Raw genomic sequence first — 15,645 nt, 5'->3', positions numbered from 1 at the left:
TAATGATATAAACGTTTCGATCCTCATTATCTTTATTCTTTTTCAATGAGTTACTTACATATTAACGGCTAATTTAATTTACTCGTGCAATTAAGTTAATTTAATTTGCTTTTCACCTAACGTTAGCTTTGATGAGGTTTGATGGGCTCTTTTATTTATAAATTTTGATCGAAACGATTCAAAGTTGTGATATTTATAATTGATAGGGCACGGATTACCCATTTCCAGCATTAAAACATGTTTGCTAAGCCAGTGATTTAAATAATTAATATTAAAGAATACTAGTTAATATTTTAATATTAAATAATTAGCAATCGAAGTGTATATTAATAACAAAAAATCTGGTTCTCGTCAATCCGCAACGACTCGTCGATATAAAACAGGAACGATAGGTTATCGTTAAAAGGCTGTTAAACAGAAGCTGTTAAATAAAATAGCTGTTAAATATTTATGTTTACATCAGTCTAATACATCACATCACGCATGCATACATTTGTTGTATATGTTAGACGATCGTTTACAAAAACGATAACGATTTGTGAAGCTAAAGGCATATTAAAAACATGTGCTATTATTTTCCCATAAACACAGGTACCTATTTTTGCTCTTTTTAGGAAACTTTATTTCTATTTCTCTTCTCTTTGCGGAATTTTCTGTCGATGGATGAAGCGAGCGAACCGTAAACTTTAACGCGTGTAAAAACGTTTGATCTGAAATTCAGTTTCAGAATTCAGTTAATTCAATAGTCTCTAAAGGCATATAAGAGCACATGTAAAAGCAATAGACACTTGCACATTTATATATCACAAATTTGGTATCGCACAGATGTGCTTAAGATTTGAAATGATATAATCGACTTTTATCTATACTTATAGTATTATACGTTAGATGTATCCTTGAACGAAACGACATTTAGGGAATTAAATTCGAGAAATGTCATTTCGCAGATGGATTGCTAACGCAATCGCGGTGAATTAAGAACGTAAAATCAAATTTTCGTTACTTTGTTGTAAATAATTACATCGCGATCACGCTTTATTTTCCTCTGTGGGAAATATTTTTATTCTCGCAGACTATCGAGCAAACTAATTCATCGTTCGTACTTCTCGCGAGTACGCCTCTCACCCGTTGCATTCCTACTTTATAAAAGGGAAGTAATTACAAAATACCGAGTGCAGGAATTGCGAATTCTGTTTGACAAACAACAAACACCGCGCCATATAACTGCGCAAGAAATACGTTTATCATATACCGTGGTCTGCAAATATTTGCCGTCTCCTGCACATCGTAAAGATATTTAGCGGTCCAACGTAGTGAAATAATACTTGCTCAAATATATTCTTCGTAAGAATACATCTTAGGTGATACGTTAAACATTCAAGCGTGATATTTAATATTCCTGATAAAGACAATCCTATTTGATATACTCGAAGCTTTAAATAAGTCGTCTACAAAGGCTACTTAAAGCTCGAAAGAACCGAAGCCACAATCAAAAATCTTAATTTTTAACAAAAGTATAAATTTACAAGTAAAGATAGACCAGCGGAAGAGTTAAACGCCGATTTTATAACAAATTCTTATTTAAATTACAAATGTACGTCTATTGGATAATATCCATCAAACTATTAGATCAAAATTGTGATATCAAATGAACGAAAAATATTTTGCATCGCAAAAACGATTTTACCGCTGGAAAATACATCGGCCGGGGTGTACCTATGTCATAAGTATTATATATTCTCTCTTTCGTTTACCCGCGTTTTACACTTTGGTGAAAAATATCTGGCACAGAGCCTTTTCCTCTTTCTTATTTGCTAATGTTTTTAGCTCCACGTAACGACATTGAAAACGCAACGTTATCGTTCAACGTTGTTTCAACAAAATCCTCACTGCATCGTGTGGATCTTGTATATCATGAAAATTGGATAGGACGACAAAGTTTCCAAAAAGATATACGGTCTGACCCACTATTTTAAATATTTACCCAAGTGATATATTTTGGCTATGCCATGCGCGTTGTAAAAATGCCGCGTGCAAAAAACAAGAAAAAAAAAGGGACAAGAACGCAGCTCATGGCGGCTGGCTGCATGTAAAAATCCGTCGTATGTTTTGCAACAACGAGACGCTGTTCAAGCGCGTCCGCTCGGATTACACGCTCCCCGGAGGCGCGTTCGGTCCTTCGACGCGAAAATTATCCCACGCGTGGCGGACGTTCGCACGATATCCGAGATATTGCAACGCGCCTTGACTCTCGTACATAGGGAGCCGGGCAAAAGGAAGAGAAAACAAAAGGAAAAAACGGAATCTACGGGGAGAAAGTCGGAGTGGCGGCTCGCACGACGTCGTATACGTTGTCTCGCGATGCGAAAACGCATGAGCGTAGGGAACGAGATGAGCGGGGTGAGAATGACGGTAGGAATGGTTGATGAGAGGTTGCCGGAGGGAAGTGCGTGCGAGCGTAGGGGCTCGTGTATGCGTGTGTGTGTGTGTGTGTGTGTGTACGTATATATGCGCTTATTTCATCATTTCCACAGCTCGGTCCGTTTCTTTTTCCTATCCGAGACGGAATCCACGTTCGCGCGCGGAGATAGCTGCATCATAAAAGACGGATTAAGCATTTTTCCAGGAGTGCCGGCGGGTGTGGACAATGCGACGGAGCTTTCGAGGGATTTGACGATGCACCGCTGTTGCGTTTGTTTTTATTAACGTTTGATCCTCTTCACTCGCCAGCTCCCTCCCTCCCTCTCGCTTCCGGGTTTTCGCGACGGGCGACGCGCTCGGCTCGAATTCGCGGCGCGCGTGAAGATTGGCGCGGTCGGTTCCATTGAAAAGTACGGGCTTTATTGGAGAACGAAGCGTGCACTGTGCAGCGCAGTGAGCGCGTGTCGTTGTACGTTTTGATACATCTCTCGTGTAGATTATTATATTTGGAGAAAACACTTGTGTATGTGTGTGTGTGTGTGTGTGTGTGTATGTGTGTGTGTGTGTGTGTGTGTGTGTGTCCGGCAGATTACGTAACGTCAACACGCGCGCGCGGACGTTACTTTTTGCGGCGTTGCTGCGACTCGAACGACGGGACGAGACGGACAACAAACGCGAGGAGAATATCATCGCTGTATCACAGCAAGTTTTGTGAAGGACATATGCGTTGAAGGATTCATTTGCGAAACGACGTAAAATACATGCAAAATATAATCGTATTATTTTTCACATATTCCCCCCTAGTATGTGTGCCGTACGTGAGGGAGAAAAAATAATCTCGATGCGCAATTTACGTTTATTCTATGGATTGGCAAATAATTTGATGGACAGAACAACTGTTGAGAGAAATTACAACAGTACTATAACAGGACACAGTTTCGGTAATGAATTCAATGTTACTAAAATAGTTTCGAAAATGGACAACTAATGGTAGAAGGAAGAAACAGGATCGGAAGGAAAGGTGACGTAGAGAAACAGAAAGAAACTCATATATGTTTAGGAAATAAAGATAGCAAAAAGTAGAAAGTGAGCAAAGGAAACAGGGAGCAAGAAGAGTATGCTGGAAACCGGGACTCGCGAAAGGAATAGGTTAATAGAAGATAGAGAAACGTCGGGAAGTCTTGATAGAAAAAAAAAGAAACTCTCGAGCAGGAAAAGTAGAATAGAATAGCAAAGGAATACTGGTCAAAGTAAAGGAAGACGAACGACGAGATGGAACGGAAGAGAAAAGAGAGAGAAAGAGAGAGAGAGAGAGAGACGACGAAAGTCAGAAAGTTAGAACACGTTAGCGGAGAAAGTTTGACCAAACTAGAAAGAGAGAGGGGGGGAGAGAGAGAGAGAGAGAGAGAGACAGAGAGACAGAGAGAGAGAGAGAGAGAGAGAGAGAGAGAGAGAGAGAGAGAGAGAAAGAGAGAGAGAGAGGAAGAAGACGCAGTGGAGGAGAAGAGGACAAAATAAAGTCGAGATGATAGTGTAGTAAAAACGGCAAAGATGGAAAGATGCAAAGAGATAGAATGAGATGAAAGGGAACAATAAGAGGAAGACGAAGGTATAGAAACGCGGCGGAGAGAGGATCGACGGAAACGTAGCGAGCAAAACGGAAGATGATTCGCAAAGAGAGGGACGAGAAGAGCGGGAGGGAATGCGGGCAAAGCTCGTGAATAGAGAACACAAGAAGAACGGATCGACGGATGGAGAAAGCGGGCCTCCGCCGCACCGGAAAGGGTGGAAGTCGGCGAAGGAAAGGGGTGGGGCGGTGGGGAGGTTGGGGTGAGTGAAACGTGGGGTTAAATGGAGCAGGAAACTGCGACTCCTTGCATGCGAAAAACTTGCGAGACCTGTGCGCGATGACGTCTGCTTCGAATCGCGGCCGCGAAATATCGTCGCGAGAGACGACGGCGATGACGACGACGACGTCGACGACAACGACAGCGACGGCAACGACGGCAGCGGCGACGACGACGACGACGACGACGACGACGACGACGACGAATGCGCGCCTGGCCCGATTCAATTACGCAAACGTATTTCTCTTCGATCCCGGCCGCATTACCAATAAAACGGATGCGAGGGAAACGCCATTGCGATATTAAAAGAACACAATGACACGCCGTGTATATTCACTGACACGGCTTCGCGCGCGACCAGAACGATAAAGTCTCTTATGAGGTCGTCTGTGTGCGCCCCGCTGACATCTTCGTATAAGATTGAAAGCCGAAGCGTCACGTAACGTTATTCCCGTTTGAATTTCACAATGGCACGGAAATATCGAATACGTTGGAGTTGTAACGTTTTATATTATTTTACAATGTGAAAAGGGAGAACGAGTGTGGAAGGAAGTGGGACAAATTTTCACATTGCGATGTACAACGTATCCTTTTCTTTATCGTCACAAGACAACATGTCTTAATTATCATCGAGAGGAAATTCTCTCTATACCCTTTTCTCTCCATTATCGTGTTCAAGCTGCCAGTATTACACCCTTATTATAAGTCAATTGTCCCATAAACTGGAAGTTCCTTACGGCCTACGAGAACGGTTCAATATTACGATTGATTTTTCTATGAACAAAGAACGACGGCTGGGAAGAAAGAGGAGTCATTATATAGGTACTAATGCGGAAAGTAATAAAACGTATTTCGAGGGGATGAAAGGCGAAGAAGATCGAAGGGGTGGGAGAGCGCTTCCTGAGTGGAAGCGGTCGAAGGTACGATGGATAATTGAAACGAGAACGTAGAACGGCGACGCCGGAAGTTCCTAGTTTCCCCCGGAAGTTTTACGTGAAAGTTTAATCGTAAAGGCCTAGAAGGAAGAAGGGAGAGGGTCCTCGCCTCCGATAAGAAGACGACTCGGGACGGCTGGATGGACATTATCGAATCGCGAGTTAATGAGCATTATGCGATAAAAACGTCTCGGTCGGAAGCGTGACTCGCGGCAACCAGATCCCGCTGGTTTAAAACGCTATGAAAGCGCTATGAAAACCTTCATAAAGATCTTTGCAAACGCGCAAAGCCTCGTTCCATCGTCGTGAATTGTAGCCTCGTCGTTATCCTCGGCTTCACTTGTTGAAGAAAACTTTTGGGATTCTCTGTAGGGCAGCGATTCTTACTCCTGGAGTCCGTGACTGAATTTTAAGAAAAGGATCCGTAAGGGAATAAAAATCGTCGTACCTTTGTTTTCGCTAATCGCTGGTCGAAATTTAATTTCGCCCGTCACACTAAATGGATGATTGCGCTAGAGAATGTGTTAAACGGGAATCTATATATCGATCGTACACGGAGAAAACAGATTGTGGTTGAATTAACGTGACATGCACAATGAACGAACGAAATGTGTTTTAATTGAGGGAAACGGAATTTCTCGTTCTTAGAGCCGAATTGGTTGCGGGCCACAAATTCGGTTCTAACCAAAATGTTACAACCAAAACACATGTAGTTCATTTATTATTACGTTAATTCAATGGATCCTTCTTCTCCGTTCATTTTGGAAGAGAAGACACACGTCGGTTCTCACTTCTTATTTCTATTTTTCTAAGGACAGTAATTTATTATCGTATTTTGTCTTCTTTTTATGCAGGAAAGAGAATTCCTTGTTCTTAAAACTGACGTTCTAACGTCCAAAAATGCTCTTTTCTTCAACCGAAACGCGTCTTGTTCCTTCACTGTCATATTATATTTTTAATATATTAATTCAACCAATCTTTTTTTTCCGTATACTGAGAGAGAGAGAGAGAGCAAACGTTGCAGTTGCCATTTTTAATTTTTTTACCTAAGAACAGCGCTTATTAGTCTACTTTTTTTCTTCTACGATTATTACGTTGAGAGCAGTGTTAAAATATTTCACGATTTTGATTCCTTCCTAAGGAGTGAAATACCGGCGCACGGCGCGGAATCAATTTCTCACACGTCGCCCTGTTCTTTTACAGGACGGCGGCACGGAATCGTGTTACAGGACGACCCTGCACTTTGAGACGATTCAGTGGTCTCACGCGGGCGAGTGGCTGCTGCTGGTCCGCTCGCCGGAAGGGATCGCCGACGCTTCCGTTATGCTCAATGTGACGCGTGCTTCCGGATACAGTCATGCCCACATCCGGTCGGCGAGCGTCACGTACCTTCTGTTCTGCCTGCTCCTGACGATCCTGCAGGAACACCGTCGCTGAGGCGGTCCAGCGAAGGAGACCTCAACGGTGGAAACCTCGGCAACGCTCCCGGCGATACCGGAAGCAATGCCCAGAGGAGTACAGCTCTCTCTTTCCCTCCCCCCTCCCCGCTCTCGTTCTCCCTCAGTGACGAGGAGGGAGAGGGAGGGGATTTTTCTTTGTACATAATGCCGAAATTCTCTCTCCCGACGGATTTTCCTCGCGCGTTTTGTCCATGATATGCGCATCACCGGCGCAATGCGAGCGCAACGAAATTCGACGGAAGCTCCGCTGACGCGGAGACCATTACGGCCTTGTGGCGTACCTCGGACTACGAAACGGCGAATTCTCTGGGTGATTCTGGAAGACGCATTTACGAATCGTGAGCAGGAGCAGCAGGAGGATAAGGAGGAATCGCGGACCGCTGCCGTTTACCGCGAGACTTGGCGCGACTTCTCGTATCCGCGCGAAGGGATCCTCGTGACGATCGAGACGACACGGTCGAAATTCAATTTCGGGATGTACGACCGGTGTCCTTCTTTGGCCTTACACGAGGATAACGAACGAGAGGAAGGAAAGGAAAAGCGCGAGCGTACCCGGCCGCGCTGGGATACGTATTTATATAGACAGGAAATTTGTAAACTACGAAACTCTGCGCGCGCGCGCTGAATGCGCTTGCGCGATACGACGTGTATATATTTGTATAGGTAACGAATAATAATAACTATAATAATAATATTAACAACAATAATAATCTCTGATGTTCGAATTATGGAACGGTGTTCCCGCGTGTAGGGATCAGGAACGAAATGGAGACCAAACCTCTTTTTTTCTCTCTTTTTTTTCCTTTCCTCTTTCTTTTCCGGTCGGAAATTCGCGAACAAAATACGTGCGTAGTGAAAGACGAGAGATACGGCTGGTCAACGCACGGTCGACACGTTTGGCTCTCTGTGCACCACGCTGTAATCATTATAACATTGTGAAACGCAGCCATGGTGAAACCATGATGAACGATATAGAACAGACACAGCCACCGTAATACGAAATAGTAACGATTGGGCGAACGATTGGGGATGCGACAGAGAAGAAAACTCACGCGAGAGATCATTGCAAATTCCGTACAAAGAGGAGGACAGGTTTCTCTCTTGCCCTTTCTCATTCTTTCTCTTTCTCTCTCGCGCGCGTACATCCACCCCGGAAACGAAAGAGTCGCGTGGTCGCACTGTCGAATAAGATCCGTTTACTTGTGCAACGTCAAATATTCCTGAGATAGAGAACGACTAAAATAAATTGTTGTATATTACCTAGGTAAGTAGAGTTTGATAGCGTGTATATAGTGACTGTAAATGCATAGGCTACATCGTACGCTCGTACATACGAATTATACAATGACGCTGTTAGAGATATATTTATTATTCGTTGATATATTTTTATAAAGTTTTATTTAGCCATAAGTTCTCGTTTGCCTTCCCTCTTCCCCAGCCCTGAATCTCGTTCGCGCGATCGCAACGCTTGTTTCGTTGAGAGAATAAAATGGCAACGGCGCCGTCGACAACAACAACGACGACGACGACGACGACGACGGCGACGGTGGCGGCGACGATGACGGCGACGGCGACGGCGACGGCGACGGCGCTTTGAATGACGAACTTTTCAACGAGAACCGTTACAATAAAGTACACTGTATCCTATAAACGTCCTCATTGAACTTAGCTGTAGTCATTATGAGAAACACAGACATCGTTGTCTTTTACGATATTTTCGATCTATCCTGATCGAACGGGACGGGGCGACCGCGGCGTGGCGCGTCTCGTTTTCCCGAGCGGTCCCGCTTCTTTCGAGCATCTTTAGTATAACTCTTTCGTGAATTCGGTGGTTCCTAATTTTGTAAAAATAGAGTTTGTACTCGCGGCTTACCGATGGCTAAATAGTAATCCTCGTCGCACGGTGCGTTTTACCTACGCGATCGTGCAGTCGATACTACCTATAGATATGAGATAAATACCTGAAATGTCTTCACTTTGATTTAGTCTACTCGATGAACCCGATTTTTTTTTCAAATCGCTAAGATGTTACAAATAAGCAACGTGATGTAATCGTTGTACCCAATGACGCCTAAGAGTCAAATAAATGATATTTACAATAATAATTACAGATGTCTGTGACACTCCCTTTTACTGCATTAATGTATATTTTTTATTTTATATTCGTTTCGTCACGCACATAAGGAAAATATTGTACAAAAATTACAATAAAAATTTTGTAACTTTGGACCTTTGGCCATAGAAATATGAGTAAAATTGCTATATATTTATTTAAAAGTATGCACGTTTAATGTTTTACTACACAATATTGTAATTACTCGAATGTTTTGTTATTTTGCTTTTTCGTTATTCACTATTTCTACAGTGATTTATACTACAATATCAATATAATATAATAATGTTTTATAACAAATATAAAAAGGAATATAATTTTGACGTAATTTTTATCAAAATATTTTCTCTGTGTGTACGTATCTTCGTAAAATCTATTTTACAATTACATTACATTAAAATTCAATATCGAATCAATAAATTTTTCACAATTTAATATAAATGTACCATATATACTAAATTATCTAATGCGAGGGAGATCCTTAAGATTTTTGAATATTCGTCGTAAACCTCTTGATTCATGGTATCAGGAACGAAAAAATGCGCGTTCAAAATTCCTGCAAAATACAGCAAAATTAAAAAAATACATATATCCATAAAATGACACTTATAACCAATCGAGTAGATATCAACAAAGTTATTTGTACATTTTCTTGTTTTTTCTATGACTGACCGCAAAATTGCAACATGCAATCTATTTTTTTTTCTCATGACTTTAGTAAATATTTACACGAACTGACTGAGTTCGAAATATTAATTTCAAGATTCTTCTTCGCATATTAAGCAATTCATTTTTGTATGTACTCTCGTTATGTAGTTGTAATTCTGTGTAACTAATGTAAACTATGCAGAAAAAAGTTAATATTTTATCAATAAAGTTAAGTATGGCATTTCCTTGGAGGGTAAGTACAGCCGCGAGAATATTTAATGTATTAACCAGCGAGCTTTTCAACAGGTCGTCCCAATTACATTTGTTTGACAACTTAAAATGGCCGAAAGCACATCGCAGGACCCCTCCCCGGTCGAATGAAAGAGAGGTCTCGACGGATGTAAAGATTACGAAACTTTGAAGGATTCCTCCAACGAAATGTTCGCGGGAGGAATCGGGCACGAATTGGGTCTCTCCAATAAAATAAGATGAATCTTAAAGCTCCGAGTAAGCTCTAAGTAGAGGGAACGGGGCCGTGGATATAGACGAATTACCTTCACAAAGAAATCACGCGAATCCTTTCAGCCAACGCGGCCGACTTTACAGCCATTTCCTCCCAAATGGTTTTTGCCCTGCGGTTTGAATTGCGACATTTGAGAGCCCGTCTGTTCTCTATTACTTCTTATTGCGGCCGTTTCCTGTTATTCCGAGAGATTTATATCTGTTCCTATATATACGGTAGAAATGTATCGCGTGCATTCCTCGTTAGTTATGAAGATACCGTTGAGTCTCAACAACCCCTCGACTTCTCCCTCCTATTAATCGATCGACTTCATAATTATGCCACCTACGAGTACGTGCACACTCGAGTTTAAACCAGGTGACGTTTAGCTTCAATAAATTCCTTGAAACACCCTTAACCTTTTGGGTTCCACTTTTTTTTTACTCTGAAAATTTAATGATATTTTAAGAGAGAGATCAGATAGAGGTGTAAATCGAGTTTCGTAAATTGAGAATGTTGAATTTAAAAAAATGGTTTGAGAAGAAAGTAATTTTAAAAACAGTTTAAGAAAAGAAATTAAAAAATTGATTTAAAAGATTTAAGAAATTGATGAAGATTCAGTTGCCTCTTTTAAGATAAATAGACTGTAATCATCGTAAGATTGCTTTCAAATCGCTTTATCAAGCAATATGAATAACTCAAAATATTTTTGTTCTAAGAGATACATATTACCACATTATTTTATATATATGCGCCCCTCCTCTACTCCCTTAAGAATGTGTTAGGACTCAGAGGTTTAGACCACTCCATCGGTCCAAGTCGAATAGAACGCTGTGAAAAATGTCAACAACGTTTAATTAACGCCTTGTGCGGCTAGCTCACCATATGGTGAGCGGGAAAATATGTTTAGGATCATGCGATATTGATTACCAACAATATCTTGAGGTTTTTGAAGTTGCTGATCACGAATCTGAACTCAAAAGTCAGAAATTCAAAATAGCGGATCCAATATGTCGTATCAAAACGCAATAAATTGTTTGATTTCAGCGAAGTCGATATTTGGAGATTTTTGAGATCACTGATCACGAAACAGAATTCAAAATTTGTAATTAGCGACCAAAACAACACTCGAGATCGAGTTTCATCGAAATCTATCGAACTATTTTTACTTCCCTGATGTTTGGGATACAAACAATAAAATTTTGCTTGCCGCGTGAAAGGTTAATACCGCGCAAATACCGGCGTTATCGCGGTGCCATAGTCGCGATATCAATCACGATGCAATCTGCATCGCGCAACTGCGACGAAACAGCGCGAAATATTCCTTTTCGCGGATAACGTTGTCAGCGTTGAGGGTAAGAGAAATACGCCGGAAGTTCGCGGGTCGATTGCTTCCTACGTTCCCCATTGCGAGTTCGCGAAATCATTTTCCCTGTCTATTCGTTCGCGTTCTTTCATTCAACGGTGCACCGATCACCGATCAATTGAATCGATCGATCAGAATATTTTTCAAAGTATTCTTCTTTGCATATTTCTTCTATGTATTTTCTCATTTTAATGTTTCTAAATTTATTACTTTCTATAAAAATAAAATATATTGAATAACAATCCCCTTTTGTTGAATTATTTTCGTAAAGGGGAATAAAGAGGAACGCATAAACTTGCCATTTTTCCTTCTTTTTTTTCAATTAAACGCGACTAAATCGAACTATTTTTATTTCCCTGTCGTTTGAAGAACAAACAGTAAAATTTTGCTTACCGCATAAGGAGTTAATGTGTCGTTACCGCTGGGCGCCCTGGCGTTTCGCGTTAAGAAACGGTTTCTCACCTTCAAATTGCACACGTCAAGCCGCGGCATACCGCATGCTGTGGCGCATGTCGTGCCGCGTCTGAGAACGACCCTTGCTAAATTGCCGCGATGGAATTCGGCGGCACGAAAATTGGCCGCATTATGCTCCGGCGCATATATGACGACGAAAATAATTTAATTCGCAATACCAAGGCGCAGCGTACCGTGGTGAATGCGCTAACCAAGTCACGTGTAACAGCCGCGTTAACTGGCGCGTACACGTGTATATATTTCTCGGCTTAAATATAACGAGCTTTCGCTACGTTGCGGCGAAGGAGGGCAGGACGAGGAGTCGGTGGATTTCAGTTTGCAGGAAGCCCGGGATCGTTCCACCTCTTCCTCCGCGCGATGGAACAATCCGGCTTTGTCTCGTGGAAGTGCGCGGTGGAAGCGCGCTTCCTATACTACCACCACTTGGCCGCAATTTCAGCTTTTCAGACGTTACCGGCAGATTGAAGAGGCTACCGGTTAAGGGGGAAAAACGGCAAGGAGGGAGGGGGAAACAGTAGCCCAGGTCGTTTTGCACTTTTAGCGCGAAGGAGATTCTTACGTTCAGCCGGCCTGTCATTAATAATAATTACGCTGTTTGCGAAAGATCCGATTAATCTTGACAGTAAGAGTCCGACTTTAACGGACCAACCGGCAGACATTTATTCATTCATCTTTCTATCGTCTCTCTCTCTCTCTCTCTCTCTCTCTCTCCCCCCTCCTCTCTCTCTCTCTCTCTCAAGTTGAATATTTCATAGAGGCTCACGTTATTCCTTATGCGATATCTATCTGCCTGACGAGTACAAATTATGCTTTGACGATGTACACTCATTAGGTGCGTTAGACTATTGAATTATGTATAATATAGGATAATGTATAATATAGGAGAAACTATATGTCATGGATTATGTATATAGGTATAATTTGATAAAAATCGTAATTATTTAAGTTTATCAAGAAGTAATTGATGAAATCTTTGATTGAAGGCGTTTAAGTGTCGATATTTTTAATAATATTGGACAGGAGTACCATGGGACTGCAGCAGTATTATTTTGGAAAAGGTTTTTTTAAAGATAATAGTACGATCCTCTTGTAGAGAGCCCGTTGAAGATCCTAGTAAATCCCATATTACTCGATAATATAAGCGAGAAAGTGTGAGGCAGAACGAAAATTGTAGGTCAAGTAGGATGATATCCTGACAGGATCGTATGTATAAAGATGCTTGTAATGTATGCATGGTATGTCCCACAGTAAGAATACACAGTAAGAATACACAGTAAGATATAAGAATGTAAGAAAGATACTTTTTTCTGAATCATCCGTTGTAATTATGATGTCGGATATCTCCTATATTGTCAAATAAAAAAAAAGTCGAAATAATGTTCAAATCGTTTCACAAAAGAGTGCTCAAAGGACAAGTGATAAGATTTATATGCGGACGATTTAAAAATTTTTCGTTCTGTTAGTAACTCCGATAACACGTCTGAATTGCAGCAGGATCTGGCTCGATCTACAAACTTGGTATATGGCAAAACCTTTCTCTAAATATTTCTAAGTATTATGTTATCGATTTTTGTAGAAGCATTAATGACATGGCTGATAACCATTTTATGAATGGACAAATTCTATCAAGAGTTAATCACATATGCGACCTGGATATTGTTTTTATCTCCGATCTTTCTTTTACGACAATACATAAAAACAGTTGTAGGTAAGTACTAATTAAATAATCCGATAACTAGCCATGATTATAATTCTGAATTATTGCGACATAACTCAATGACTTTGGAGAGGCGTCGAGAGTTTCAAGACTTAATGCTGTTGTTCAAATTATTGCACTATTATATTGACTGTCCTGTAATTATTAATGAAATCAAACTTCATGTATCTTCTGGATCGCTTCCCCAATGTTTTTCATATGCAATATCATCGCATCAACTACAGTAAATATAATTACTTTAATAGAATGCGTACAATTTTGCAAACATTCATTGTGATTCCGTAGTCCCTTTTTCATTGTTTTTGTTTCAACGGTGACTTGTAATATTATTTTGTTCGGTCGCTTAAGATATTTAAATTTGGCTGCTTTTGATCTCTATCGTCAATTTTCTGGATAATCTTCGACGCGAAATACTGACAGCGAGTCGCCGCAAGTAGTGTTTCTGCAATCCGTATTCGAGCACTGAGCCGCAACATCATATTATCTCGGGAGATTTGAGACCGTCGTATGGGGAAAATTATGTTCAGGATTTTCGTGGCTGAGTCGGCGGCTTCTCGTGATCGTTCTGACTTTAATCTTACCCGCCCGCGGACCGAGTCGATCCTCCTAATACATAATGGATCCCCGAGGCCTACGGTCCGAGACTCGTCCAATCGAATTAATGGCGTCGACAGCACTTTTCTCCTCCCCCGCCTGTTTCTCCCTCGGTAGATTAATACCGCCGGGAATTCAATGCGTAGGGTCAGTCTGGTTTGTACATCGGAATTCCGCGATAGAGATTCTCCGCTCGAGAATAGGTCGGTATGAAGATTAATGAAACTTAACATTCTTCAACTATCGAATGCCACTATGAAAGTATGTAAGATGATTTTATTCGGCAACATTCACCAACTAATCAAAGTTGGATATATATATATATATATATATCCAACTTTGATATATATATATATATATATATCCAACTTTGATATATATATATATATATATATCGCGCGAGATGAGTGCGGACACATTTCGACGGTACCGTATTACTTGGCGAAGCTTCCGCCTGGGGTGCGACAAAACTTATACTAGCGATTCATTATCCAGCATCGAGGAGAATATGCTGCCCATGCCACGTACAAAAACAGAAGCAGCGAAACGCAAGCGGTAAACAAACTGACCAACCAAAAACGAATATTTTTCTTACAAAGAATTTTCAGAATTACGAAGAATTCTTGATTTTCCTCTTACGAGTACCCAAAATTATTACTATAATTACTAAGTAATTGATCTTGCTGCTTGTCACGCATTATTTTTAATGATTTTACAAAGAAAAAGTATCGAAAATTAAATCTTTTCTTACTTTTGTTAAAAAGTATATTTGTATTAAAAAAATAAATTAAATAAGTATATAACTTTGAGGTAGATGCGAAACTGATCTTTGTGCGATTGTGCGTTTCAATAACGATTTCAGGCTATATGCTTTTATATTCAAATCGCTCCTGTTTTGTCAATCTTTTTGTATCCTTCTTAAGATCTCATAGAAATATTTTTAAATATATATATTTTGAGAATATGAAATAAAATAATAAAATTTTTTTTAAGCGATTCTCGCCTTAAATATTAGTAAAGTTAGATGTCTTCCCTCTTTTGCGTTATCTTCCGCGGGTTTTCCCGAAGCTCCATAAAGACTAAGTTGGAGAATATGCGGTTTAAAGTCTCGCGTACGCTTCCCACGCTCGCGTACGTCAAAATAGTTTTAACAATAAACTCTGAAACGGTAATACACGGCATCGTTATTCTTGAACGTTGCGTAATAGAGACCGAGAAAAATAAGGACAGCGGAAAGTTTGGTGGAGAGCACGAGGCCGTGTCCGAAACTTGTTCTATAAATCTCATAATTGTATTCTTCGTTGCAAAATAAAATTCGTTATTTTATAAGGAAACTAAACGTTTGACTGTATGGGGGATCATTCAGTAGTACGTGACGGAATCTCAAATTGTCGCCACGTCATCAATTCAGTCAAAAATGAATCATCGTAGCAACGTCCTTTCAACGTGATTAATATCGAAAGGTTATGAAAGTGAAAATTTATAAAATTTCAACATTTCCGAGCAACAAAGAACTACGTATATAGAGTTTAATGAATATATTTTTATAGATTTTATTTCATGGATAT

At 40.5% G+C, this 15,645-nt stretch overlaps 1 protein-coding gene across 7 annotated transcripts in view; it reads left to right on the top strand.

Moving 5' to 3' along the window:
* The window catches only part of tei (irregular chiasm C-roughest protein teiresias), a 444,987-nt gene extending 436,692 nt beyond the window's left edge, over positions 1-8,295 (top strand). For all 7 annotated transcript variants that reach the window (XM_025298172.1, XM_025298173.1, XM_025298171.1 and 4 more), the window contains one exon: positions 6,407-8,295. In XM_025298172.1, the coding sequence (XP_025153957.1) occupies positions 6,407-6,640 (234 nt within the window). In that variant the 3' untranslated portion in view covers positions 6,641-8,295. The remainder of the gene's footprint in view (positions 1-6,406) is intronic.
* Positions 8,296-15,645: the final 7,350 nt, after the last annotated feature.

This window comes from Harpegnathos saltator, unplaced genomic scaffold, assembly GCF_003227715.2.
Source record: "Harpegnathos saltator strain DR-91 unplaced genomic scaffold, Hsal_v8.6 scaffold208, whole genome shotgun sequence".
Taxonomy (NCBI): Eukaryota; Metazoa; Arthropoda; class Insecta; order Hymenoptera; family Formicidae; genus Harpegnathos; species Harpegnathos saltator.
This window is presented reverse-complemented; position numbering and strand designations above follow the sequence as displayed.